The sequence below is a fragment of the Lynx canadensis genome, chromosome D3, assembly GCF_007474595.2.
Source record: "Lynx canadensis isolate LIC74 chromosome D3, mLynCan4.pri.v2, whole genome shotgun sequence".
Classification (NCBI taxonomy): domain Eukaryota; kingdom Metazoa; phylum Chordata; class Mammalia; order Carnivora; family Felidae; genus Lynx; species Lynx canadensis.
Genome location: NC_044314.2, coordinates 71488491 through 71512349, shown reverse-complemented (window position 1 = coordinate 71512349; position 23859 = coordinate 71488491). Strand labels below are relative to the sequence as shown.

Sequence of the window (23859 nt, the reverse complement as noted above, 5' to 3'; positions counted from 1 at the left end):
CTAGAGTCCCTCAGTTACCTCTCCTGAGCAGCGTGCCTGGTGACCTGGCAATGCCATTGAGGGCCCAGGCAGGCACTATGGTCACAACCTGATGACTGTGAGGGTAAGGACAGGGTGTCCCTGGGAAAGGCCCTCCCTTCTGCTGAGGAAGCAGCTTTTCCAGTCAAACAATAGCGTCTGTTCCTGGCAGGCTATCAAGCTGGGCTGGGCTGGGCTGGGCCATTGTGGGAGGGGGTGGGAGAGGGAGGAATAGAGCCTCCCTAAGAGCTTTCAGGCATCACAGGGCCTGGGCCTGGAACATCTTGTCCTGGTACAGCTGGGGATACTGAGGCCTAGGGAGGTCAAGCGCCTCTGAGTCTATCAGGGCAGGCTACCACTTCCTGCCTCCCACCCCTCACCCCTGTGGTTTCCCACCCCATCTGTACCTGTCATGAGGGGTTTTGAGGACTCCCTTCCCCCTGGCTTTCCAGGGAACAGGCCAGGATGTGGCAGCTGCAGTGTTCCACAGGAGCCCCCTGAGCCAGAGAGCCCAGGGAGGGAGGGTGCTGCCCAGCTTCCATCCACCTACAGTAGAGGCTTCTGAGCAGACAGGAGGCTTGTGTAGGCCTGCTGGGTCCCAGTCAGGCCTGAGGCCTGCTTTAACCTGTTTGGTTCAAAGCTTCAGATCTGAGGCCTAAGGATGCTTGGGCCAGAAAAAGGTCCCCCAGAGCATGCTCTGTCTGTCTTGCTACAGAGCCAGCCTAGGTATGCTGATGCCTGCTTAGACTTTGAAGTCTTCTTAGACCTGAGGCAGCCTGAGCAGAACACATTCTAATGTTGAAATGAGCCCAAGTTGGTCCTAACAAGCCTCAGATCTGGGGCATCTGCCAGTGCTGAGGGCCTCTCTGGGCATGAAGCAAGTTTACATGTGCTCAGGCCAACTGGGTTCTGCTAATGGCTCACTCTTTGGGAGGTCTCAACAGGGCTCAAGTCTCAAGTCTGAGATCTGAGTACCCATGAGCCCCAGATGCATGGGAGTGTCTACTGAAGTCTGAGCCTGGGGCATCCCTGGCCCACTTAGTCTTGAGGGGTCTCAAGCCATAAATAAGCCTGGCCACCTTCATTACCCTACCCTACAGTATGTTGCTCAGACATAAGTGGCTGGGGCCCTCCCTATCTCTATGACCCCCGTGAGTAAGTGCATTCTTCCTCCGCAAGAGGAAGAGGGAGAAAGGCAGCAGGACACTTCGTTGGGAGAGAATCACAGGGTCACCAGGGCTTTACAGCATACCCCTCCATACTCCAGAGTTTTGGAGGCGACACTCTGGTCCCAGCTGAGCCCTGGTTCGCCTCACGGCCCTTCGGAGCCTCAAGGATATCAATCATAAGACCCATATGGGGACCCGAAGGACAAAAACCTATTCCACACCTCCCCCATGCTCCCGACCCCAGCAAGGCAGGAGGCCTGCGGAAAAGCCGGCTGAGGGGGCGCGGCATAGGCGGGGCCTAGAGGGCTCAATGGGGCGGGATCAGCCTAAAATCTCCAGCCAACGCTAAAGGGGCGGAGTCATCGGGGGCGGAGCTCGGCGGGCTGGAACACGAGGGAAGAGGCTCTGGCCTCAAAAAGGAGGCGTGGCCACTCCAGATAGGCCGCTCATTCCTGAGGGCGTGGCCGTCAGGGAGGTGGACACGGCATGGGGCTAGGAAGATCCACGGCTTAGCGGGCTGCGTGGAAGCGGCTGCAGAGCGGCTCCTTTAAGCCCCCGGCACCGCCCCCACCGCCCCGCCCCCCGCGGCGGTCTGGGTCTGGTTGGCGACCCGGTCGGGTCCGCGCGGACCGTGATGGAGCTGCACATCCTAGAGCACCGGGTGCGGGTGCTGAGCCTCGCCCGCCCAGGTCTCTGGCTCTACACCCACCCGCTCATCAAGCTACTCTTCCTACCCCGCCGCAGCCGGTGCGCGCCCGGGTTCGGAGGCATAGATGGGGGTGGGCTTCGCTGTTGTTCCGGGACGGGGTCGGGAGATTAACATAGCCGCGGGGCAAGCGGGAGCGGGCGGGGAGGGCCCTTCTCCTCTCTACCCCCCGCCCTCCCCGCACCCCTTCCCCCCCCCCCCCCCCGTCCCGGCCTCCATCCGGCTTGGGCCTACCTCCCTGGGACCGCCGCCTATCCGGCCCCGTGAGGCCCCCTCCCAGAGCTAGTTAAGGCGCAAACAACCCGGGGTGGGCAATGCTTAACTCCGAGTGGTGTCAAATGGACGCAGTTCCTTCCTGGCGACTATGGGGAGCTTTTTCCAGATGCCTCCCATCGGGTCAGAGGGACCGATCTAGGGGGCCCAAAGTCCGACGCCCCTGGGGGTGTCGCCGCGGGTGAGCCTCCCCTTCCGGAATGGAGGGTCTGGAGCTTCTGCGGAGGTCGGGAGGCGAAAAACAGTTTGTGATTCCGGTGATGAGGCCCACACTCCCCTGGCCCGAGAAGAAAATTGGGGCTTGAGGGGGCAAGCAGGGGTCTTTCCAGGCGCTTGAAGTGAAGTCTGCTCGCCCCCTCCGCTCAACCCAGGCTGAAGATGCCCCCCACCCCCATCCAGGTGCAAGTTCTTCAGCCTGACGGAGACCCCCGAGGATTACACGCTCATGGTGGACGAGGAGGGCTTCAAAGGTGGGGGCTGGGGAAGGATGTTGTGCTCCCCTCTTTGTGGGATTCTCACTAGATGCTGGAATCCAGAGTCCCAAGATCTGGATGCGAATTTGACTCCGCCACTCACTGGCTGTGTGCCCTTGAGCAAGTCACTTCCTCTCTCTGAGCTGTTTGTTTCCTCTTATGTAAAATGGGTATAGTTATGGTTCTTGCCTAATAGAATCCCATGAGAACTTTATAGACAGGGGTTTGAAAGGCACTTGGCAGCCTCAGGCCAGTAGCAGGGCTTCAGTTACAGTTCAGAGCAAGAATCGGGGTGTTCCTGAGGCATTTATATCCCCCTGGCCATTATTTCACGCTAGACTTATCTCCCTGGTGCGGATCATCCCCTCCCTGACTGGTCTGGGAACTCCAGGAGTCTGAGGGCTGGGAAAGGAATGCAGGAGCAGGCAGCCAGTCCAGGGCAGGGTCCTGGGGGGCCTCCTGGCTGCGGTTGGGAGATTAGCAGACACCTTGGCCCCAGCTTCTGCTCCGGACTGGACGCCAGCCTGGTTCCTCCCTCCCTGGTCTCTGGAGCTGATATCTGGCTCCTACTCCTGCCAGCCTGACCCGTCCTCACAGGTCTGGAGTCTCAGGCCATGAAACTGGCTTGGCCCATCCGCTGGACCCTTCCAGGCCTTAGTTTCCCTGTTTGTAATGCGGGAAAGTCTGGGTCTGCTAAGGGAGAAGGGCATCTCTCTGCCAACCTGATCTGCTGGCGCCCCCTGGTGGTGCCAGGTGGTATAAAACCTCTGTTCACCCAAAGAATGCCATCATGAGATATAATGCTGTCATCCCATTTTACAGATGAGGAAACTGAGATTCAGAGAAGTTAAATCATTTGCCCCAGGTCAACAGCAAGTAAATGGTGAAGCTGGTATTTAAACCCAGGTCTGTCTAAATCTGGAGTTCCAGTCTTAACTGGAAAGTTTGGATCCCTGGCAGGCCAGCACCTGAAGAACTTCTCAGTCCTTACATACATGCAATTCTCAGGAGCAGAACTTAGGAGAGGGAGACAGCCCCAGTCTCCAGACCTGCTCCTACCTTGGTAGAGCACGCCCCACCTCCCCCCTCTCCACCCCTGCCAAGGCATAGACAGGGAAACTGAGCGGCAGGGGACAGCCCAGTAGGTCCTGACATGGTGTATACTTCCTGCTCACAGAACTACCCCCATCTGAGTTCCTTCAAGTGGCTGAGGCCACATGGCTGGTGCTGAACGTGTCATCCCACAGTGGTGCAGCAGTGCAGGCTGCTGGGGTCACCAAAATCGCGCGCTCAGTCATTGCACCACTGGCCGAGCACCATGTGTCTGTGCTGATGCTGTCTACTTACCAGACGGACTTCATCCTGGTGAGTTTTCTGCAAGCTCCAGTGCAGGGCAGGGTGGGTATGGGTGCCTGGGGGCTCATGTGATATATCATCTCCCTGTGGTCCAGGTGCGGGAACAGGACCTGTCTGTGGTGATCCACACGCTATCCCAGGAGTTCAACATTTACCGAGAAGTGGGCGGGGAGCCTGTGCCTGTTGCCAGGGATGATTCCAGCAATGGCTTTCCCCGTTCTCAGCATGGTGAGGTTACCCTCTGACACCCAGACCTACGCAGGGCCTCCTTTTCCCACTGGGACCCTTCCCTTGTGAGGATTGGTCTGCGGGCATGGGGATACCAGCTGATACTGACTGCCTCACAAGACAGGGAAATGTGGAGAAAAGAGGTGGGTTCCTGTAGAGCATGACCCTACACCCCACCCAGATGGCCCTATCTGGCCACCAGGGGGCACCCCAACCCACAGTCTCCTTAACACCGGCTGCTGCCTGGTCCCTCCTAGCAGGACCCAGCCCCACTGTGCATCCCATCCAGAGCCCACAGAACCGCTTCTGTGTCCTTACGCTGGACCCTGAGACACTGCCAGCCATTGCTACCACCCTCATCGATGTTCTCTTCTACTCATACAGGTGGGCCTTGTTTGCACTTTGTTTCTCTTTTCACACCATTGTTCCCTATCCTGTGTTCCACTACCTTCCGCTTGTCCCTCAGTTCTGCAGCTCTGTGCCCTGTTCTATGTCTTGGGTTCCTGGCAGCCTGTGATACCCGTGTGCCCCTCACTGATGTTCAGGGAAGATCTCGATGCCACAGCTGCAACCCTTTCCTGTATTGTGAACAGACAACCCCGAGCCATGCCTTGGTCTGGTCCTCTGCCAGCCCTGGGGTCCAGTGTCTTTGGAACAGGCGAGATTTATTGTCCTCCCCCACTTCCACCTGACACCATCAGGAGATCAGGGCCCTTGGACAGAGGAGGAGAGTGGCCCAGAGATAGGAGGAGATGCAGTGGGCCGGGTGCCCTGAAGAGCACTTGAGCCTTCTGTCCCTTCCCAGTGCCCCCAAGGAGGCAGCCTCTGGTGGTCCTGGACCCAGCTCTATTACATTCTTTGCCTTCTCCCTCATCGAGGGCTACATCTCCATCGTCATGGATGCTGAGACGCAGAAAAAGTATGTGACTCCTGACCCCTAGTGGACCATAGATCCTAAGCCAGTCCTAGGGAGGGAGGAGGAGGTGGAGCATCAGACTCTGAGGTCACCAGGTCAACCTGCTCCCAGGGGCTCACATTGGGGCAGGGAGGGGACAGGTGGGTGCCCTGCCCACTGCCTGCCTGCCTCTCCAGGTTCCCCAGTGACCTCCTGCTGACCAGCTCCTCGGGAGAGCTGTGGAGGATGGTGCGCATCGGTGGACAGCCTCTGGGCTTTGGTAAGGGCTGCTCCTGGTGGGCTGGGGACTTGGGGGGAATCTGGGGGAGGGGGGCAACCAGGATGATCCACATGCACCCCCCCTCCCCCCCCACCATAACCCTCAGATGAGTGTGGAATCGTGGCTCAGATCGCAGGCCCCCTGGCTGCGGCCGACATCTCTGCCTACTACATCAGCACCTTCAACTTTGACCATGCCCTGGTAAGCACCATGGGTTGGGCTCCTGGAAAGACACTGAGGCCCAGGAGAGTGGGGAGGGTACAGGATGTAGTCCATCTGGGCCAGGAAGTCAGCATGGCCCTGACCCCTCTCTCCGTCCACCTGCCCGCAGGTGCCTGAGGATGGCATCGGCAGCGCCATTGAGGTCCTCCAACGACGGCAGGACGGCCAGGGCTCCTGAGGCCTCCATGCTGTCCCCTCACCCCAGGCTTCCAGAGACTTCTCTAAGCTATTTCCTCAAGCTCTGGGATGAGTCCTCCCCACCCCCATTCCTGCTGGGGGACCCCTCCTTCTGCTCTCTGTATGTAAGCTGCGTGCAGGCACCGGCTCTCACGTGGACACGCGTGTCTGCCCACGCAGGGGAACACGGTGCTCTGGGCTTCCTCCAGGAAGCCCTCACCCCTCACTCCCTGCTCGGCCTCAGTGTTTGCACATTCCCTGCCTGAGGCCCAAGACATCCCCCCTCTCAGTGCCCTGAGCCAGCTGCTCCCTTGGACAGGGCCCTGGTCTCCATTCTGCTTCTGGCTGGGTCACCTTCCCTGGCCAGGTGAGTTCTGACAGTGCCTGCCCCTCCCAGGGCCTCCAAGAAAAGTATTTTTACATCTTTCTCCCTTTTTTATTGACTTATTAATAAAGGCTTATAGTTATAAAGGGTTGGGCTGTGGTCCATGGGGGTTGTTTGAGCTCAGCCATGGCTACTCTGCTGCTCCTTCCAGCCCCTCTGCCTGAGGTCCTGGTCTGTCCCTGTGTAGCTGGCTCTGGCTGGGCTCACCTGACTCAGTTCTCGCCTCGGGGAGAACTGAAGCCTTGAGAGGTGATGTGACTTAGCCAAGGTCACCTGATTCCCATCCAAGGCTACCTGCCTCTGAAGCCTAGCCTCTTTCTTCCTTCCTTCTTTCCTTCCTTCCTTCCTTCCTTCCTTCCTTCCTTCCTTCCTTCCTTAATGTTTTTATTTATTTTTGAGACAGAGCATGAGCAGGGGAGGGGCAGAGAGAGGGGGAGACACAGAGTCTGAAGCAGGCTCCAGGCTCTGAGCTGTCAGCACAGAGTCCGACATGGGGCTCGAACTCACAGAGTGTGAGATCATGACCTGAGCTGAAGTCGGACGCTTAACCAACTAAGCCACCCAGGCGCCCCGCTCTTTCTTCCTTTCTTGCTGTTTTGCAATAGTCCAGAACGTTCTGAACATGGTTAGAGATTCCCAGACCATCCCACCTGGAAGTCCTCCAGCCTTCCCTGCCACCCCAAGGTGGGCCCAAAAGCACCTTTCTTCTAGACTGCTGCCTGCTTGCTTTCAGACCATGCCTGAGTCCTGGAGGTCCCACACAGGAGTCCCTGTTGACCAAAAAATCAGTTAGTTCTTGTCACCAGGGCTCTCCTGGAGTAGTGGTAGGAGGGGGGCCAGCCAGAGTGGGGACCTGGGAGTCCACACACTGGGCTTCCCCTGGCCACAAGGAGAGGACTGGGGCCTGGAGGCCACCTGGAACCCAATGTGCCTTCAAAGGCTGCCTTCCTGGGCCAGAGGCTCAGCACATGTGGGCCCAGGTTTCCTGTCACAGAGGGGCTGCCTCCCTGCTCCACAAGACTGGGATTCCACTGTGGCCAGATGGGGCCCTACAGATGTGCTGGGGAGGTTATCAGGTACCCTCAGCCCAGACCCGCCCACATTCAGGAAAGGAAGAAGGGTGTGACTTCGGCGTATTCAGAGGTTGCAGTGGCTCCCCAGAAAAGCCAGAACGGGGGCCAGGCCTCTGGCAGTGTGCCCGCCCTACCCCTGGGACCCAGGGGCTACAGATCAAGGAGCAGAGAGCACAGCCCAGCCTGGTGAGTGAGCGGTCGGGGACCCTAGACCATCTCCTTCCCCTCAGCCTCTGTTTCCTCATGTGTATCAAGATCTAGGAGGCAGCTCCTTCAGGATCCCTATTCTTCTTGGCCCTGGGAAGGTGGCATTGCTTTGTAGTTTGACTTGGGGGGAAATTGGGGAGTTCTGGCTTCTCTCTGGAGGGCCCACCCTGGGCCCTGGTTCAAGGGATGTCTTGGGCTGAGTGGGGGCTTTAACACCAGAATCCTTAGGGTTCCTGACCTGCAGGTAGAGAGCTCCTGGGCCCCATGTTCAGCTCTGGGGACTCTGTCCATCTGTCTGCTTATGAGTCCCTGTGAGTCATGGACTGATTTGGATGTTTCTGTCATCCCGGCTTTCCAGGTGGCATCAGGGTTTTCCCAGTCCCTCAGACCAGGTCTTAACCTGGCATTGGTTAGTTCTTGGCATGCTGCCCACAGGTAGGGGGGCCACCGGCATGCCCCAGAGGGCTAGTCTGACTTGGACCCAGGCCTAGAGCTCACGTGTGTCTCTTTGCCACATATGTGTGAGTCTGTGTAGAGGGGCTTAGCTCCCAGGACATTAGAATCCTTGGGACTCACTGAGTCAGCTTGGCCTTCAGCAGGTTACAAATGGGGAGATCTGCTCTGAGATTGCCAGGAAGACCAGGACCCACCTGGGGTCAGGGCACAGGGCTTGGGAGGTGACTGGGGCACACTCAGCTGAGAGGGAACATGACTCTGGACCTCACATGTGGCTGATGCTCTGGGTACCATTAGATAGACAGGCCTTAAGCTGTCCCAAGCTGAGGTGGGAGGCTCCCAGAATCACCTCTTGGTCCCAACCAGGCCCCTGAAGGGTTCTAGAACAAAGGAAGTCAGTATGGTCAACCCAGGCCTGGAGTTGAGCTCAGCTTGGGTCATTCAGAACTGAGGTTGGGGTGTGCTCACTGGCACACAGTCCACATCCTTGTCCTTCCAACCCTGGGAGCCCCAGTCCACCTGTCCACATCAGCACAGCCATTCCTGAGTTCAAGGGTCAAGGCCCCAGACTGCGGAGCCTGAGTGCTCATCCTCATAAAGATGGTAGCCTGTGTCTGGGGAAAACCATACCCACAGTCCCCTGGGGAGTAGGAAGGTGCTCTTAGCCCTCTGACTGCCAGCCCAGTGTCTGACATCTGCTGGGAGGATGTGAACCTAGGTGGGGGGCTCTTGGGTGGGTGGGGACAGGAGATGAGGAAACCTCAGGCGGGGAGAGTCAGTGGCTCATTTCCACCCTTTCTGATTTTGCATGCCCATGCAGAGGAAATGATCTTGTAAGTCCTCTTTGAAGTTATTTGAGCAGAAACTCAGGGTTTAAAGTTGTCCCTACCCCTGCCAGGCAGGGCTGTATGGTCCCGTGCTTATTGCCAAGTTGCTCCAAAGCTGGCTTCTTGGTTTTGTGTAGAAAGGAGAATACACCCACACCCTCTCGATGTTCCACCTGGCCCCAAGATCCCATCTGGTGGGAAGGAACCAAGCAGGAGGCAGGAGGGCAGCCCCCTCTACAGCCAGCTGACTGTGAGTACTGGGAAGCTGCTTCTCCCATCTGTGCAAGAGGTGGGAAGGGATGTGCTCATATACTCAACACACGTTCTCATTACCTTCCTCTCTACGTAGGGGGAAACAAAGCACCGAGAGGTGGAGTGACTTGCCCAAGGTCACAGAGCTGGGCACGGCAAAAACCAGAATTCAAAAAGGCTAACAGTGGCCACAGCCTGGAGAGGTTCTGTGGGGGAAGGGACACTTTAGCTGAACCCTGAGGGATGGGGATGATTTTGCAAGATCCCTTGCAATCCCAGCTGTCTACGTCGGTGGCTGGCCGTTGTCGGTGGCTGGTGTCTGCCGCCGATGGCAGTGAGTGCGTGGGCAGGCACGAGAGGACTGGCCCTGGCTCCTCCCTGACCTTGAGCTGGGCCCAGTAGGTGTGTTGCGCAATGGCCGCGGTTTGTGTCTCACTTTCCCAGGCGGGCCCTGGTGCCGGGGTTCTAGAGCCACGGTGCCTCGAATAGGGGTGCACAGAGCTTCTTTCGTGTAGAACGGTTGGTCATGATGCCGTGTAGATGTGTGTGCTGCATGGGTGTCTTCTGTGTGGGTGTGCATGTAGAGGGCTGTACTTGCGGTCAGTGCAGACCTCTGTGTGCGTCTCTACAGATAAGCCTGTTTTTGCCAGAAAGTGTGTCTGTCTGTCCACACTTGTGTCCATGTCAGTGTATTCCAGTGTGTACCTGTGCCTCTGTCTATGGCCAAATGTACATCCAATTACATATGAACATCAGCTGCGTGCCTGGCTCCATTTCTGCGTGTGCCCCGCGTAGGCGTGGCTGGAGTGTGCATCTGTGACTGTATGTGCACGTGTGAGCACTTGTGGTACTGGTTTCTATATGTCTGCTTTTGTCTGTGGAATGGCAGCTTTTTATGTCTGCGTGTGCCCGTGCACGTATCTGCATCTTGTGTTTTCATGTTCAGGTGTGTGTCCGTGTGTGCCTTCCTGTCCACTTTCCTTCCCCGGACCCACATCTTCTCAGGCCTCCCTGCCTCTCCCTAATCTCAAGAGGCCCAGCTTCCTGCAGTCACCAGGGGACTGATGGGCTGTGCTGGGTGCCCCCCGATCCTACCCTTCTACCTTTACCCTCTGCCCCAGCTGCCTCAGCCTCCCTGGTCTCCCTCTTACCTCTCTGCCCATTCCTCCTCTGTCCCTCCTCTTCTGTCTGCAGCCTGAAGTCAAGCTTGGCCTGCCTTTCTGCCCCTCAACGTGGGCCCTCCACCAGGACACAGAGGAATCGACCCCCTTCCCCCCACACCCCTGGCTTCCCAGCTCCAGTGTCCTCCACAGCCTGGCCCTCCCCACTTGCCAGGGCCCTGATTCAGCCCACAGTTGTCCTCACCTGCGCTTCCCCCAGACTTCCTGCAGGTCTCCCTGTCATCTGGCTGCACAAGTATATTTTCCCCAACAAAATCTTAGTGTTGTCTCCTCCCTCCGTGATCACCAGCCTTGGGTAGACCCTTGCTCGGGAGGTGTGCCTTTGAGACCTCCTGGCCGTATCAGCTCTTCTGCTTGCTCTGACCTCCAGTGCCTCACCCTAGACTCGTTCTTCCCCAAAACTGGGATCCTCTCCCTGGGGCAGCTGTCAGGCCCTGTCCTGAGCAGGCATGCCCCGGCCTTTTAAGCTGAGGTGAGCCTTCTCTAAGTCAACGAACAAGAGCTCTGGGACAAGTGCTAACCAGGCTGTAACAGGAGGGGCCGTGGGAGGCCTCTGACTCTCTCCTGCTCCCTTGCCACTGACTCACTGCTTTCCAGCCCCTTGGTTTTTCTGGAGTTGCCAGAACTTTTAAGCTCTGCCTTTAAAAAAAAAAAAAAAAGTTTACTTATTTTGGGAGAGAGAGAGAGAGAGTGCACGCACACGTGCAGTGGAGGGGCAGAGAGAGGGAGAGAGAGAATCCCAAGCAACCTCCCCACTGTCAGCCCAGAGCCTGACTCAGGGCTCAATCTCAAGACCATGAGATCATGACCTGAGCCGAAACCAAGAGTCAGACACCTAACTAACTGAGCCACCCAGGTGCCCCCTGCCAAATTTTTTTAATTGAGGTGAAAGTCACATAGTATGTAACAGACCATTTTAGAGTGAATATCTCAGTGGCGTTTAGCACATTCATAGTGTTGTGCAACCACCACCTGTATAGTTCTAGAACATTTTCGTCACCCCAAAAGGAAACCCATACCCATCAATAGTCACTCATTCTTCTTCCTACCAGCCCCTGGCAGCTGCCAATCTACATTCTATCTCTGGATTTCCCTATTCTGGACATATCACAAAGAATTCTGTAATAAGTGACTTTTGGTCTCTAGCTTGTTTGACTCAGCTTGATGTTTTCAGGGTACATCCAGGTGGTGGCATGTATTAGTACTTCATTCCATTTTGTGGCTGAATGACATTCTATTGTATGGACACACCACTTTTTAAAAATTTGTTATCTGCTGACGGACATTTGGGTTCCCACCTTTTGGCTGTTAAGCTCTGCCTTCTTGACTAGGGGAGGGTGCCCAACATTTGTGTTTACTGCCATACAGTTCCGCTTCTCTTCCTCACATGCTTGTTCTGTGGACAAGGTGTCCTGGCCCCAGCTGGCCACACTTCCATCACCCATGGAATGGGTGCCCACCCTACTGTCCACCAGTAGGCCTTTGGACAGAGCAAGCTTTGATGGCCTTTTCTCCCCTTGGAGCTGCAGGATCTGTTTTTTTTTTCTTATCAAGATAAGCACCCAGAGGCACCTGGGTGGGCTCTGTTGGTTGAGTGTTTGACTTCGGCTCAAGTCATGATCTTGCAGTTTGTGGGTTTGAGCCCCACATTGGGCTCACTGCTGTCAGTGCGGAGCCCACTTCGGATCCTCTGCCCCCCCTCTGCCCTCCCCTGCTCATACTTTCTTTTTATCAAAAATAAACATTAAATAAAAAGATTAACACCCAGAGTTTCCTTGGCATCTCCCCAAGAACAAGAGGAAGAAGGCAGGTCTTCCACAGCACCTTTCCCAGGTCATTTCCTCCAGGCATCCCTGCTAGTGAGTCCCACCTCTGTCCTGGACTTCCCCTTGGCACCAGGACTATCATAGACATTCCCATGGGGACCCTGGCTGGTTGTACCCATCTTTCTCCAGTTGCTTTCTCTGTTGAGCAGAGGTTCTGAGCTTTCACAGCAGCTGGCACCAAGAGAAGGCTCCAAGCCCACCCCACTTCCTCTGTAGCCTCCACCCCTCCTGCCTCCATCCTCATACTGGGGCAGGACAAAGGACTCCCCACTGCAAGTGCCAGGAAACCAGTTCAACTAGCAGAAAATAGATTGACATCATTGTCCCGTGTAGCTGGAACTAGCCAAGGGGTTGGTCCTGGCTTCAGGCAGAGACCAAGGACTCAAGGAAGTCGCTTGGCCTCCCTGGCTGTGCCAGCCATGTTGTCACCCACTTGACGGGACCCCACCCCACCCCATGGAGTTGGGAAAGTGACCTTTCTTGGCATCAGACCAGTGACATCCCAGCTCAGAAACCCCGGCCATGCAAGGGAGGCGTGTCCCCTGAGTCTGACATCAGTCTTGGGAAAGGATTATGATTGGTTCTGCTCAGTACATAGGTGTAGTGCTGGATTCCAAGGTACCACGAAGGGCCAGGCAGGGTTGGGCGCTCCCTCCTGTGCCCTGGGGTGAGAAATGAGCCGGCTGACAGGTGATGGGTCTTCCAGATCCTTCCTCATGCTGGATGTTGGCTTGTATGTTTATTCACCCTTCAAAACCTGGACATTAAAAGACATTCACAACAAATTCACTTACCTATAAGCCTAGTCTTTCTTGCTGATCTCTACCCCATACCTAGCCTGGTGCCTGACACATACAGTGAATTCCTTAAATATAGGTTGAGTGAGGGACTGAAAAGCCACCATGATTTGTCTCTTTTTGCAAAATGTAGGATTGTGCCCTCTAGTGAAGACTGGCCCCTTTCTATCAGGCTGTCAGGTACTGCTTATGTGGAATTCATTCTGAAGTGAATTCTTTAAAGGAAGTAGGAGAAATGCCTTGTCTTTTTCTTTTTCAGTTCGTTTTCCAGGGAAGTGTTGAAATCTGCAGTGGGTGAAAGAATATATTTTGAATTCACTTAAAAAAATATCATAAAGGAAAAAGTCAGCGTCTTTAAAATCCAGGCTTCCTAAAAAAAGGATCATGTGCTTTGGTGTATTGTGAGTGATATAATTCTGATTTCCTTGGGGAAAGATGACCAAGAGAAGGCATGAGAAAGGCTTCAAGAAAACCTGTTCCTGCCCAGCAGTGAGGTTGGCCTGAACTTCCAGAGGCCTGGCTGCAGGTACACTAGATATGGGAGGGACACATCTGGATCCTGTACCCTGGGAGCCACAGGTGACCTTTCCTGGGGATTCTGCAGATGGCCACATCTGTGGTCATGCATTCATCCATTCACTAAAGATTTATTGAGCACCTACTATATGACGTGGACTGTGCTGTGCTCTGGAAAGGCAACGAGGAGCCACAACCACAGCACACACCCTCTCGGAATTTTGTCAGGGGTGGGCAGGGACCAGCCCGGGGTGGAGGAAGTTCAGGGGGGGCTTCCCTGAGGAGGTGAAGCTTGGACTGGACCTTGATGTCTGGATGACAGTTCATTCAGTAGGAGGAGGTTCAGGCAGTGGGAACAGCATATGCAAAGGCCATGAGGTGAGTGCTCTGCTCCCCTGAGGGACTGAGGAAAGTCAGAGAAGGCAGTGGGCTAGAAAGGTATGGGTGAGGCTGGGGGGTGGGCAGGGCCTGGTGGCTGTGGTAATAACTTTGGCCTCACCAAACGTCCGCATGAATCCAGGGGAGTGTTTTAAACAAGAGGGTGGCACCAGGCTGTATTGTACAAGTCCCCTGGAGGGACTGCAATGGCAGTAAAGCCATTTGGTGGGTGGATCCATTTCCTCCCTCCTGACTTTCCTCCCTCTCTGTTAAGACTTCCAGCCACACCTGCTTTTCTCTAAACCAGACCTATGCAGTCTTGCTTGCATATCACCTCATGCAGTCCTCTCCATGTGGCATTTGAAGCATCTCTCTCCTGCATTTTTGCCAGTTAAACTGGCATTCCCCGCCCCCCTCCTCCACCCCAGACCTGTAGAAATACCGACCTCCTCACCCAATCACTCCCTGGCTGGCCCTTGACCAAGTGGATATGCATCTTCCCACTGTGAAAACCATTTGTTTTCAAGTTTGTTGAGCCATGTGGCTGCATGAGTTCTGGGCAAGCCACTGCGTGTATGGTGTGCTGGCCAATCGTGTGGACCTAGGACAGCTGCCTGGAGCCCAACTTGCCTTTGCTCCCTCCCACCTGTGTGACCTCCCGTCAAATACCTCATCTCTCAGGCCTCAGTTTCCCCATCTACAGGATAGACACAATGATCTCTGTGAGGATGGTTGGGAGAATTCACAGAGCCAGCCTGTAGGAGGACGTGCTCAGAACTGGGTGCAGCCCACAGAAGAGCTCCAGAAACGTCTGATTATTACCACTGGGCAAATGGCACGTGCCTGGGCACCAAAACATTTTTGGCAAGAACGTGATGTTTCAAAATAGGCGTTGTATGTTGCCAGCATGAGAAAAGTCAGGACTCCATTGGACTTCGTGATCCTTGTTTGATGGTTAAGGTTATTTTTATTTACAGTGATATCTCAGTGCTTAGAGCCTGTAGGGTTCTAGGCCCTCTGTGTTCATCTCGCCCATCCCCTCATCTCTCAGGAGGACCCTGGGCTCAGAGGGGATGAGGGGGGTGGTTGTTCTAGGCCAGCCAGAGAGAAGATAGCAGGGCAGCGCTCTTATCTCCTGGTCATCCCATCTCAGAGTAGATGCTTGTCCCCCGCCCCCCGCCCCACTGCCGAAGACAGTGAGCCTCCTGAACAGAAGTGAGTTCCTTCTATCCCTATCTCTATGCTGCATTTCTCTGAAGGTTCAGGCCTCTGGAAGGGGGCTTAGTTACCCAATTTGGGGGAGCCACTGGACACACAGAGGCTTCCCACACTGTGGACACACCAGGACCCAGAAGAATTCTGTGGCACATCTCAAGCCAAAGGATCCTCCAGCCCAGGGTGACCTCGCTGGTCTCATGGGGAGGGCCCTGGTAGATACTTGCTCACCCCAGGGTTTATGTAATGTCGTCTTTCCCAATCGTCCTCAAAGCCATGCTATGACATAAGCAAATGTACGCCTCTGTCTGCCCCAGTGGCTGGCGGGTATTTATCGAGCACTTGCTATGAGCTAGGCATTTGCACGCATTATCCACCAAATTACCCTCACTGTCCTCTTGAGATAGCACTTACCACTGCATTTTTTAAAAAATAGAGATACAAGATATGTATATTATCAACTTCACCATTTTAAAGTATATAATTCGGTGGGTTTTAGTATAGTCAGAAGATTGTACAACCATCACCACTATTTAATTCAAAAACATTTCATCACCCCAAAAGAAACCCCATACCCATTAGCTGTCACTCCTTATCCTTAGATCTCTCCAGGCACTGGGGAACACTCAGGTGCTTTCTGTCTCTATGAATTAACCTATTCTGGACATTTCATATAAATGGAATCATCCAGCAACCTTTTGTGACTGGTTTCTTTTACTTAGTATAAGGTTTTTGAGGCTCATCCACATTGTAGCATGTGTCTGTACTTCATTCCTTTTGTGGCTGAATAATATTCCATTGTATGGATATACCACAGTTTAAAAATCTGTTTTCTGCTGATGGACATTTGGATTGCTTCCACTTTTGGGCTATTGTGAATAAATGCTGCTATAAATATTTGTGTGCAAGTTCTTGTGTGAATGTATGCTTTCAAGTCTCTGGGGTGTGTATGTAGGCATGAAATAGTTTGGTGTATGACACCTCTTAATGTTTAACGGTTTGAGGTTCTGCCAGACAGCCTTCCGAAGCGGCTGCACCATTTTGTATTCCCACCAGCAGCCTGTGAGGGTTTTGGGTTTCTCCGTGTCCTCTCCAGTACTTGTTATTGTCTGTCTTTGATTGTAGCCACCTAGTGGGTATGAAGAGGTGTCTCATTGCGGGTTTGATTTTGCATTTTCCTGATGGCTAACGATGATGAGCAGCTTTTTATGTATTTATTGGCCATTTGTCTGTCTGTTTTGAAGAAATACCTATTCATTTCTCCTTTGCCCATTTTAAAATTGGGTTGTCTCTTGATTGTTAAATTGTGGCACTGCAGTCCACAGGGGAAACCGAGGCTCAGAAAGGGGATGTGACTGGGCCAAGAACACTGAGCTCATAAGCAAATTAAGACCGGTAACTGGATGGATCTCCACCTCCCACCCTAACAGGTCAGAGATCACTGTCTCTCTTCCCAGATGAATGGCCTCCTGCCTTCCATTTTGACCCACTCACAAAGGTCACCCCAGGTCTTTTTCTTGCATTTAAAGCAGTAGAGCCCCACAGCCGGAGGGTGGGCCGGAAAGACATGGAAACAGCAGTTCTAAGGAACAAAGCTGGTCCTCTTTCCCCCTCCAAATCACGCGGACCTAGCTGACGTGGCCCGGGAAGAGGGGACAGCCCGGGCCTGTGGTCGGGGAGCCTATTTATACTGGCTGGGCCATGTTGCAAGCTTTTCCTGCTGGCGAGAGGGACGTCACTGGGTGCTGACCTCACCAGAAACGCTGACGCATCTTCCCCTCATGCTTTGCTCTGTTGACCAGCCGGGTCTCCTCACCTTGGGGCCACTCCCTGTCCTCCTACACATCACTGTCCCCTCCCACCGAGCTCTGGACACTCCCCCATCGTCCCCACTCCCTGCAGCCCTCCAGCCATGCCCTCCACTTGCGAGCTGTTATAGGCTGAATTTTATCCCTTAAGTTTATATGTTAAAGACCTAACCCCACTGTACCTCAGAATGTGGCTGTATTTGGAGATAGGACCTTCAAAGAGGTAAGGTATAATGGGGTCATTGTGGGAGGGTGGGGCTAATACAATATGACCGGTGTCCGTATAAGAAGAGGAGATTAGGATAGACAGACAGAGGGCCAACCATGTGAGGAGATGAGAAGGCAGCCATCTACAAGTCAAGGAGAGAGGCTGCCAGATGAAATCCACCCTGCTGACACCTGGGTCTCAAGACTTAGGACCGCGCCAACATGCCTTCCTATTGTTTATGTCCTGCCATCTGTGCTCCTTTGTTACAGCAGTCCGCGCAAACTAATATAGAAGCCCTCTTTGCCTTTGGTGGCCTTTGTCCCTGGGGCCTGCACACTGAACCTCGGTTAGCTACGTGCTCAGAGCGTTGTCTTTTAGACTTGACAGCCCTGGTTTGAATGCCCCCTCCTCTTTTATCTTTTTTTTTTTTTTAAGTTTATTTATTTATTTTTTTAGAGAGAGAGAGAGAGGGAGAGCACACGTGAGCAAGTTGAGGAGGGGCAGAGAGAGAGAGAATCCAAAGCCAACTCAGCTGTCAGTGAGAGCCTGAGGCAGGGCTCGAGCCCACAGACTGCGGGATCATGACCTGAACTGAAGTTGGATGCTTAACTGACTGAGCCACCCAAGCGCCGCTGAATGTCGCCTCCTTTTAACTATTCCCACACACGGTGACACGGGGACGGGAAAGTGAAGGCATGTAGCTCTCCCCCGAGTGTGGAGGTTGGTCCGCAGTAGCTGAGAGGGGCAAGAGGCTCTCCTGCTGGATGTGGCTCTCCTGCTTGGAGCCAGGCCCCGAGCTTCTCGGTTTCCTCATTAAAAGGAGCCAAAGCATCCCTGCCTGGGTGCTCTCCCTCTCAGGGCTGTTGCAAGATGAGATCAGGGATGTGAAATGAAGAAGGATCCCAGCTTGGCTTGGGCCCCAGGAAATAGTCTTGCGGGGGTGGGCACAGAGATGAGGAATTTAGCAGAAGCGACGTTCTCAGGAGGAGAATCCAGAACTGGCCTTTGGGGGTGGCACTGGTGGGTGTGGTAAGCACCATGCTGGGGTGCCAGGGAGTGGGTGGGGGGTGACGAACAGCCTCCTGGGCGTGGAGGTGTGTCTGGTTTTACCCACTACTGGATCCTTAGCACTTGGGAATGGCTGGCTCAGAGAAGGGCCAGATAAAAGTTTTTTGAATGGGTAAACGAGTGATGTTAAGTGTATATACAGAGGAGAGAACAGGTAGGAATAGCCTTGGTGGTCATGATGGGTGCTGGGGACATGGATGGACAGAAGGGTGTCCGACCCTCTTCCTTCCTGGCCACCTCGGCTCTCCTTGTTCAGGCTCCACGGGCCCAATGCTCTCCCCAGCTGGAGCAGCCCAGGCCTCCCTGGCGGATTCCAGAGGCCCCACCCTGGTTCCCAGCCTTCCGAGGCCCCCCTCCCCACCGGGCTCCTGAGGGTGCAGGCCACAGACCCCCTTCCGGGCCTGGTAGATATGCTGCGGGTGCCAGGCATGACCTGCAGGCCTGAGCCAGCCTTTCCGCCCCCTTGTCTGCCCTAGCCCAGGCCTCCTTCACCCTAGGCAAAGTAACAGGTAGACTAGAGAGGCGTGGTCTCCAGGGTTCCTTCACTCTGATGTCCAGAGGTCTGCGAGAAGCTGAGGACCAACCCACAATCACTATCTTTCAGAGAAAGTGAAACCTGGTCCCCAACCGTCACCACGGCGACTCCCCCACCCTGGCTTCCCCTCTGAGCTCACAGCTTCCCCATCTCCTCCGCCCCCCACACCATCCCTCAACAGCTAGTACTTGGAATTAGACTTTCAGCTTTCTTTTTTCCTTCAAAGGACTTTTGCCTTTTATGTCCATGACAGCAGCAGCTCTGTGAGCCTGAGCCAGAAAATACTGTTTGAACCCTCCTTTTACAGGTGGGGCCTCTGAGGCCCAGAGAGGTTAAATGACTTGCCTCTGGTCACACAGTATGTCAGCCCGCTTGAGCCCTAACCTCCTGTTTCTCTTGCTTTAAGCACCTGTTTTCCCCCAGAAGACCCTGTCTGTAAAGAAAGGGCCTAGGTGTGGGCAATGGGCCTGGGATAAAGAAGGTTGGTTGCAAGGGGTTTGCATGATGGGAGAAAGGAGATGGCTGGGAGCCCCACTGGGGGATGCAGGTCCTGGGGCCAGAACCACAATCTCGGGGCTGCCAGCCTGGGTCTGGCTCTGTGCCCAGAGCCCGGTGGTTTCCGCTCACAGATGTCCCAACAGCCCCAGCAGGAGGGCGGGAAGGGCACTCAAGAAGGAAGATGTCTCGCTCCCCTCAGTCCCAAACCACAGTGGCTGCTGAGGCTGATGGCTCCTGGGCCGAGCCTGGCCTGCGGGCCCTCTGAGGCCCCAGGTGGCACACTCTCCCCTCTATCCTGGGCACAGCTCCCTGCACATGGCTCGGACCCCCATGTTCCCTACTCACCCCAGGAAGGCTGGGGCTGCGGTTTGCATCATCCTTGGGCGTGGGGTTGACCTCGAAGAACGAATTCGAAGAAAACAGGAGGAGGAGCAGGCATGCCACCGCACCCAGCGCCCATTGGCCGCCCGTGGAAACTTTGGTTTTTGGGGTCATGTTCCCAGAAGGCCTGCCCCTCCCCCCCCTCTGCTCCCCACCCACCTCACGAGGTGTTGGCCAATCGCCCTGGCGGGCATAAAGTGGCTGCTAGCCCGCAGGGCTCCCAGCCAGGAGGTGTCACCCCCAGCAGGCGCCGGCCGGAGCTCGGGCACCCAGCATGCGGGCACAGCTTATGCGGAGGACGCTGCTCAGTAAGTACTTCCTTCCTCTCCACCAGTACCCACTTGCTGTGCCCCTGGGCACCAGCGGGGAGCAGAGGCACCTTCTGTCCTTTGGGAGCTGGAAAGGCTGGGCACCAGAAGGATGCTGAGAAGGGGGGAGAGCTGGGAGGTCAGGCAAAGCAAGTGGTCCACTGAGAACACAGCATCTTTACAAGGTAGAGAAGGACTATCCCCAGAAGGCTTCTAAAGGGGAGGTGATGTAAAGGCAGCTCTGGGAACAAGAGAGTGAGGGAAGGGGATAGATTGAGGGGAGAAGCTAGAGAAGCAGAGGGGAGGTGAGAGACGTGCTGGATAGAGTAGGAAGCTGCAGAAGCCAAGAGGAAAACAGTGTGATGTCTGGAGGGGTGGTGAAGCCTCCTTCTTGCCCTGATTTGCAGGGTCTGGAATGGATACACACAGCCAGCCAAGCCCAGGGACCCTGGAACCCACACAATCACACAGCACACATAGCCACACCCACAGGATGACGCGCACACAGAGCCATGTGATGTCATTCAGAGCCCTCAATCTCACCAACTTGGGAACCCCCACATGCAGCCTGGGCCCCCACGGTGGACAGGGCACAACGTTTGTTTGTGGCCAGCTCCTTCCTTTCACCTCACACAGACCTGGACACACACCCATGAAGACACCCTAGTCCCACGTGCATGTGGTGCTCACGCGGACTCCCCTGCCCAAGCCCAGCAGCAGATACCTGAGGAGGTGGCGAGGAGTGCCCTGTGGTCGCCGTGCCTGGGTGGCCAGCCCCTCATCCTTCCCCAGGAGCTGAACGGTTCTTAGGAAGGGAACATGGTGTCACTGCCTTCCGGGCCATTGCGCCACAGGCCCCTTCCGACCACATGGCTGCCGGTGCCTGGGGGGGTGGGTGTGGGGAGGTTGGCCGGCAGTAAGTATGCTCTTCCCACCCCGAACATTCTGGCTCACGGCGTATCTGGTGGGCCTGACAGATGTGGGACATGAAGGGAGAGAAGAGGAAGGTGCAAGAGGTCGAGGACAATGCTGGCCTTGTGTGACCTGGGTGAGCCCTTCTCCTTCAGTGCCTTGATTTTCCTGTCAGTAAAATGGGGGCTCTCTTGTTTGTACAGACATAGCTCAGGGCACCAGGCAGCTGCCAGGCTAAGCCCACCTGCAAGGAGGGCCAGGCTCTGTTACGGGGGGACCCGGAGGTCTTGCAGGCAGCAGCCCCACTTGGGCTGCTGTGTGTCAGATCCTGGGGTTGGGAAGATTGGCAAGTGCAGGAGGTCCAACTGGGCCCCAAAACCTCCTCTCAAAGGCCTGCATGGTGAAGTGCAGCCCTGTTTTGGATGCTGGGCAGTGCCTCACGGGGGAGGTGGTGGTGGCCCCAGCAGGTGCTCCTTCCTGTGCACACACGGTGCCCAGCCCCACCCGTGACGGCACGAAGCCTGAGACGATGGGCTGTGCCCTCTAAGGCCCTCTTAGGTTCCCTCCCCTCTGAAAGCCGCCCGCCTCCCCAATTCAGGTGACATCCCCCTTCTCTGCCCCAGGTCTGGTCCTCGGACTCCTGTTCCTGAGTACGCCGGCCATGGGCAGCTGTTTGGACAACTACCAAGAGCTCCTTGGGCAGCTCCAGAAGCAGGCGGACTTCATGCAGCACACCAGCATGCTCCTGGACCCCTATGTGAGCGCCTGGCCCCTGGTGGCATCTGAGTTTCAGAGAATAGTAGGCCTAGGGCAGCAGTGAGCCCAGAGAAGATGAGACCTGACTCCCATTCACCCAACCCCTACTCGATATGGGGCAGGTGGGGAAACCAAGTCCCTGTGTTATTCCTGGGCCACATTGAACACTCCAGGCCTTGGAGTGTTCCACTCCTTGGCACTTCACTCCTCTGAAATGCCAAGGAGACGTTACAGCTTTCCCAGCTCAGTGGGCCGGAGTGAAAACCTCAACTCCATTGTATACCTACCCATGTGCCCTGCTCTAGGCCTCAGAGATGTAACAGTGAACAAAACAGAGTCCCGTCCTCCTAAAAAAGCTCAAGGTTACCCACCCACCCCCACTCAAACTCTGCACACCACAATCACCGCCTGTGCAGTCACCTCAACCTGCCAGCCCCCCAACATCCTTCTGTCCTGTCTGCAGTGATGGGAGAGTCCTTGCTCCTCCCTGGCCTCAGTTTCTGATCTGTACGATGGGGGGATTGGATGGGACACATGAGGTTGAGCATTTCAAGGCTGACCAGAGCAGAATTGTGTGTGTGTGTGTGTGTGTGTGTGTGTGTATATGTGTGTGTGTGTGGTGGGGGCTCTAGCACTCACCCTCTGATTCTCCTTTCCCTCCAGATCAGCATCCAAGGCCTGGACAAGGATGGTCTGAAGGAGCACTGTCAGGAGCGCCCCGGGGTCTTCCCCAGCAAAGATGTCCTGCAGCGGCTCAGCAGGCAGGAATTTCTGCAGATCCTTAACACCACACTGGGCCACGTTCTGCACAGACTGAGAACTTTACAGAAGGACATCCTCAAAGCCCAGGACTTAGAGAAGCTAAATATAGCAAAGTTAAACATTCGCGGGTTCAAGAACAATATCCACTGCATGGCCCAGCTGCTTCCAGGCTCCTTGGAGAAGACTGAGCCCACTCCGACAGGCCCAGGGGCTTCTCCGTCACCCACCCCCATCTCAGACGCCTTTCAGCGCAGGCTGGAGGGCTGCAGGTTCCTGCATGGCTACCACCGCTTCATGCACTCCGTGGGTCAGGTATTCCGAGAGTGGGGGCAGAGCCTGAGTCGGAGCCGGAGACACAGCCCCCGCCGGGGCCTGCGGAAGGGGAAGCACAGGACGCATCTCTCCAGCAGGAACAAAAGACTCATGCCCAGAGGGTGGTTGCCCCGGTAGCCTTAGGGGTACCCCTGACAGATAAAGGACTCACAGGTATTCTGTAGGATGGCCCATCCCCGCCGGCCTCCAAACCTGCTCTCCTCTGTTCCCCCCCCACTCAGAAGCGCACTTTAAGGGGTGGGAGCCAAGCAGGCCCCTCTACCTCCTCCAGGCGGGGAGGGGAGGGTTAGACCATTTAACCCCCAGCCCTGAGTTCCCCAGTCTCGGTGGGATGGCCAGGTCAGGCCACGCGGGGCTAACTTTCCATTGATTCAGGGGTCTGATGACACAGGCTGACTCATGGCCAGACTGACTGCCCCCCCTGCTCTGCTCCCCAGAGGCCTGTCGGCCCTTCCCTCTCATGACTTGCAGGGCTGTTGACCCCAGACTTCCTCCTTTCCATGGAGGCATGGTTCCGAGGGGGAGGTCAGGGCCTGAGCTGGCCTCTTATGCCTCATTGACAGTCTCAGGCCAGACACCTGGACATCTGGGTGACCTCATTTTAGGCAGCTGTGACACAGGCAGAGTGTCCTAGAAGGAGTGCTGATCGGGGTAGGGTGTCTAAAAGTGGGGCTCAAGTGCCAGCTCAACCCCTCTCACTGTGTAGCCTCGGGAAGACCACCTTACCTCTCTGGACTTCAGTTTTCTTTTTGTGATTCAAGAGGGTTGGGACCGTGTAAAGCCCTCTCTGCTTGCCAGTAGCTGGGATTCTATGACATACAGTGGATATCAAATGCAGTGCAAATGGACGTGGAGTAAAGACCTAGTGTCTGGAAGTACCCAGTCTTGGGTCCTGGCTGCTGGCTCCTCCCCCTGGTGGTGCATCATGAAATTTTCTCATGCTGAAGCGAGGGAGTCCCAGAAGCTGCTGGGCCAATTCTTTGCAGGGATATGATTAATTTATCGATTTTTATCAGTTTTTATCTGTTTCCTATTTATAAGGCTTATTTATATGTATTTAAAGTTAATATTGTGCCAACATATATTTAAAACTTGCCTGGTTTCTAAAGTCCCTGTGTCTCTCTGTTGCCTTGTGGGAAAGAATTTGAGGGAATCTAGCCTCTTGGAGGAAGGGGGGGGGGGAGGCCTGACCGTGGGGGTGTCTCAAACAGGGCATGTATTGTGTCTGAATGTGACTCCCTTGAGATGCTAGGGACTAGAGGGTTTGGGAGCAAGAGAGGAGGGAGGAAAGCTGGAATGTGTGGGCCCCTGTAGGTGTGTGACTGGGGGGTACGTGTGCTTATGCGTGTTATGTGAAATAGACAAGATAGTAACAGACCC

At 55.3% G+C, this 23859-nt stretch overlaps 2 protein-coding genes and 1 long non-coding RNA gene across 11 annotated transcripts; all 3 read left to right on the top strand.

The window, feature by feature from the left end:
• The first annotated feature begins 1666 nt into the window (after positions 1-1666).
• CASTOR1 (cytosolic arginine sensor for mTORC1 subunit 1) lies at positions 1667-6268 on the top strand. Of its 6 annotated transcripts, none has more exons than XM_030336695.1 (9): positions 1667-1934; positions 2566-2636; positions 3817-4004; positions 4091-4223; positions 4481-4607; positions 5029-5142; positions 5316-5398; positions 5505-5599; positions 5730-6268. In XM_030336695.1, exons 1-9 carry the CDS (start codon positions 1822-1824, stop codon positions 5796-5798), a joined length of 993 nt encoding a protein of 330 aa, XP_030192555.1. In that variant the 5' UTR covers positions 1667-1821; the 3' UTR covers positions 5799-6268. The 6 variants fall into 6 exon arrangements, with proteins under 6 accessions (XP_030192555.1, XP_030192556.1, XP_030192558.1 ...); XM_030336696.1 differs by having other exon boundaries at positions 1669-1934; positions 4484-4607; XM_030336698.1 differs by having other exon boundaries at positions 1868-1934; positions 2538-2636.
• A 456-nt stretch (positions 6269-6724) lies between these two features.
• LOC115528517 lies at positions 6725-15142 on the top strand. 2 transcript variants are annotated; one of them, XR_003973278.1, is made up of 3 exons: positions 6725-7441; positions 8883-8995; positions 13061-15142. It is a non-coding gene; the product is annotated as an uncharacterized LOC115528517 (long non-coding RNA). The 2 variants fall into 2 exon arrangements; XR_003973277.1 differs by lacking the exon at positions 13061-15142 and having other exon boundaries at positions 8883-10820.
• Positions 15143-17487: 2345 nt separating this feature from the next.
• Positions 17488-23587, top strand: OSM (oncostatin M). Of its 3 annotated transcripts, XM_030336701.1 has the most exons (4): positions 17488-19716; positions 20694-20764; positions 21252-21385; positions 22048-23587. In XM_030336701.1, exons 2-4 carry the CDS (start codon positions 20743-20745, stop codon positions 22594-22596), a joined length of 705 nt encoding a protein of 234 aa, XP_030192561.1. In that variant the 5' UTR covers positions 17488-19716; positions 20694-20742; the 3' UTR covers positions 22597-23587. The 3 variants fall into 3 exon arrangements, with proteins under 3 accessions (XP_030192561.1, XP_030192560.1, XP_030192559.1); XM_030336700.1 differs by lacking the exon at positions 20694-20764; XM_030336699.1 differs by lacking the exons at positions 20694-20764; positions 21252-21385.
• The last annotated feature ends 272 nt before the right edge of the window (positions 23588-23859 follow it).

Coding starts and splice junctions, on each gene's coding strand:
- CASTOR1 (XM_030336693.1), top strand. CDS start 2,208: ATGCTTAACTCCGAGTGGTGTCAAATGGACGCAGTTCCTTCCTGGCGA. Junction 4,608..5,028: donor GTTCTCTTCTACTCATACAG/GTGGGCCTTGTT, acceptor GTCCCTTCCCAG/TGCCCCCAAGGAGGCAGCCT. Junction 5,143..5,315: donor GATGCTGAGACGCAGAAAAA/GTATGTGACTCC, acceptor CTGCCTCTCCAG/GTTCCCCAGTGACCTCCTGC.
- OSM (XM_030336699.1), top strand. CDS start 19,465: ATGCCACCGCACCCAGCGCCCATTGGCCGCCCGTGGAAACTTTGGTTT. Junction 19,717..22,047: donor TATGCGGAGGACGCTGCTCA/GTAAGTACTTCC, acceptor CTTTCCCTCCAG/ATCAGCATCCAAGGCCTGGA.